Raw genomic sequence first — 1,701 nt, 5'->3', positions numbered from 1 at the left:
CCCCGGTGGCTGACCACCTGCCCGGGTGCGGTCTGCACCACCACTGAGCCTGACTCGCCCTCTGCAGGCGACAGAACAGTCATCAGGGAGGGGGGCTGGGGAGGGGCTCCAGAGACAGAAGAGCTGCAAGGGGGATTCGGAAAGGAGGTGGCTCCGAGGTGGGCGAGGCCGGGTGCCCTGGCCAGCAATGAAGTCCTACCTCCACCACGCACCCGGGACTTACTCTAGGCCGCAATTTAGGGGGTCCCTTCCAGACCCCTGCGGGGCCAGACCTCTGTCCGCGGCTGCTACTCACCCAGCACGTGCACGACTTTCTTCCGGCCGCGTTGCGCCTCCTTGGGGACTGCGAGCAGCAGGAGCCCCCACGTCGCAGCCCAGAGCACGCAGGGCCCACGGGCCACCCGGGCACACACCTGGGAGGTGGGTGCGCAGGTTGGCCCGCCTGTGGGCCTCCCTGCCTCGCGACGGGGACCTCAGAACCGGACAACCCCCCAGGGAGGGTACCAGAGGAATCTCCAAAGGAGAAGGCTGCACCCCCTATCCCCCACATCTGTCCCGGGACCCTCACACCCAAGGCCCAGGGACACTCCCTGCCTCCCCCTAAGTCAGTCATTCGGAGCCCCGGCCCTGGCCCTGGGCTGGGGGACTGGGGGGTGGGGAGGAGCCGGAGCCGGGAGCGGAGCCGCGGCGGCAAGGTTATCCGTGCGCCAGGAGACTGCAGCAAACGGGGCCGGCGGGGGGTGGGGGGGCAGAGACGGAGAGGAGAGACTCGGGGAGAGCGAGAAGGCCACGCGGAGGGGAGGCGAGAGGGTGAGGTCCAAGATCAGACAAGAACAGGGCAAGGGACACGGAGGGAGAGGGAGGTCACGGATAACAGACAGCAGAGCAAGTTAGGGGGAGAGGGGAGAGGCGAAAGGGGGAGGGAGACAGCGAAAGAGAGAGTCGGAGAGAAGGGGAGAGACGGAAGAGGGGGCGAGATAGAAGAGGATGGAGCGATGCAGACACGGGGAAAGAAACTCGGAAGGACTCAGATCCAGAGACCCAGAAACCAAGAGAGACAGAACCCGGCAAGAGAGAGACCGAGATGGTTCCTCGCTGGTCCCGCAGCCCCCCACTCACCATCCTGCCCGCACGCCCCGGCCGAGGCGCCCCCAGCGCCGCCAGACAGCGCTCTGCAAACTCCCAGGAAGAACTGGGCAGGTCTCTGCGGGCAGTGCAATCCCGGTGTCTGCCTGCAAGGGGAGGAGGGGGGCGGGCGGGGTGGGAGGGGGGCGTTAAAGGGAACGCCGCTCCCTCCCTCGCTCGCTAGCTTCCTGGAGGGGTGGCCTGGGACGCAGGTGGTCAATGCAGAGCCAGGTCCCCTGACACCGCCGCCCCCACTTGCTGGTCTTGACAGTGAAGGAAACCTCTCAGGGTCTCAGTTGATTCATCTTTGCAGTGAAGAAAGGGGTGGGGGTGGGGGGTCTTCCCTCTCAGATATCCTGGTGGGCAGGGAGCTAGGAGTCCTGTAAAGGGTAAAGTCAAGTCTGTTTCACTGGATGACCTTGGCTCTGGGACCCAAAAGGCTCTCCCTTCTGCAGCGTGGGAGCCCCTGCAAGGATCACACGTGGCAGAGATGGCCTGGGATGAGGGCCATAGGGGTCGCTGAAGAGCGACAGATCCAAACCCAACTCTGTCCCTTGCTCCCTGAGGGACCTGAGA

General features: G+C 65.4%; 1 protein-coding gene across 1 annotated transcript in view; it reads right to left on the bottom strand.

The window, feature by feature from the left end:
- HAPLN4 (hyaluronan and proteoglycan link protein 4) overlaps window positions 1-1,701 on the bottom strand; it is a 10,264-nt gene that overhangs the window by 5,111 nt on the left and 3,452 nt on the right. Inside the window, exons 2-4 of the mRNA XM_045299241.1 lie at window positions 1,120-1,232; window positions 296-472; window positions 6-61 (exon numbers count right to left, since the gene is read on the bottom strand). Coding sequence (XP_045155176.1) covers window positions 6-61; window positions 296-472; window positions 1,120-1,232 — 346 coding nt within the window. The remainder of the gene's footprint in view (window positions 1-5; window positions 62-295; window positions 473-1,119; window positions 1,233-1,701) is intronic.

The sequence above is a fragment of the Echinops telfairi genome, unplaced genomic scaffold (genome assembly GCF_000313985.2).
Source record: "Echinops telfairi isolate 266 unplaced genomic scaffold, ASM31398v2 ScPeMD7_7457;HRSCAF=8495, whole genome shotgun sequence".
In the NCBI taxonomy this organism is placed as follows: domain Eukaryota; kingdom Metazoa; phylum Chordata; class Mammalia; order Afrosoricida; family Tenrecidae; genus Echinops; species Echinops telfairi.
Note: the sequence above shows the minus strand (reverse complement) of the source record. Positions and strands in the feature narration are given on the sequence as shown.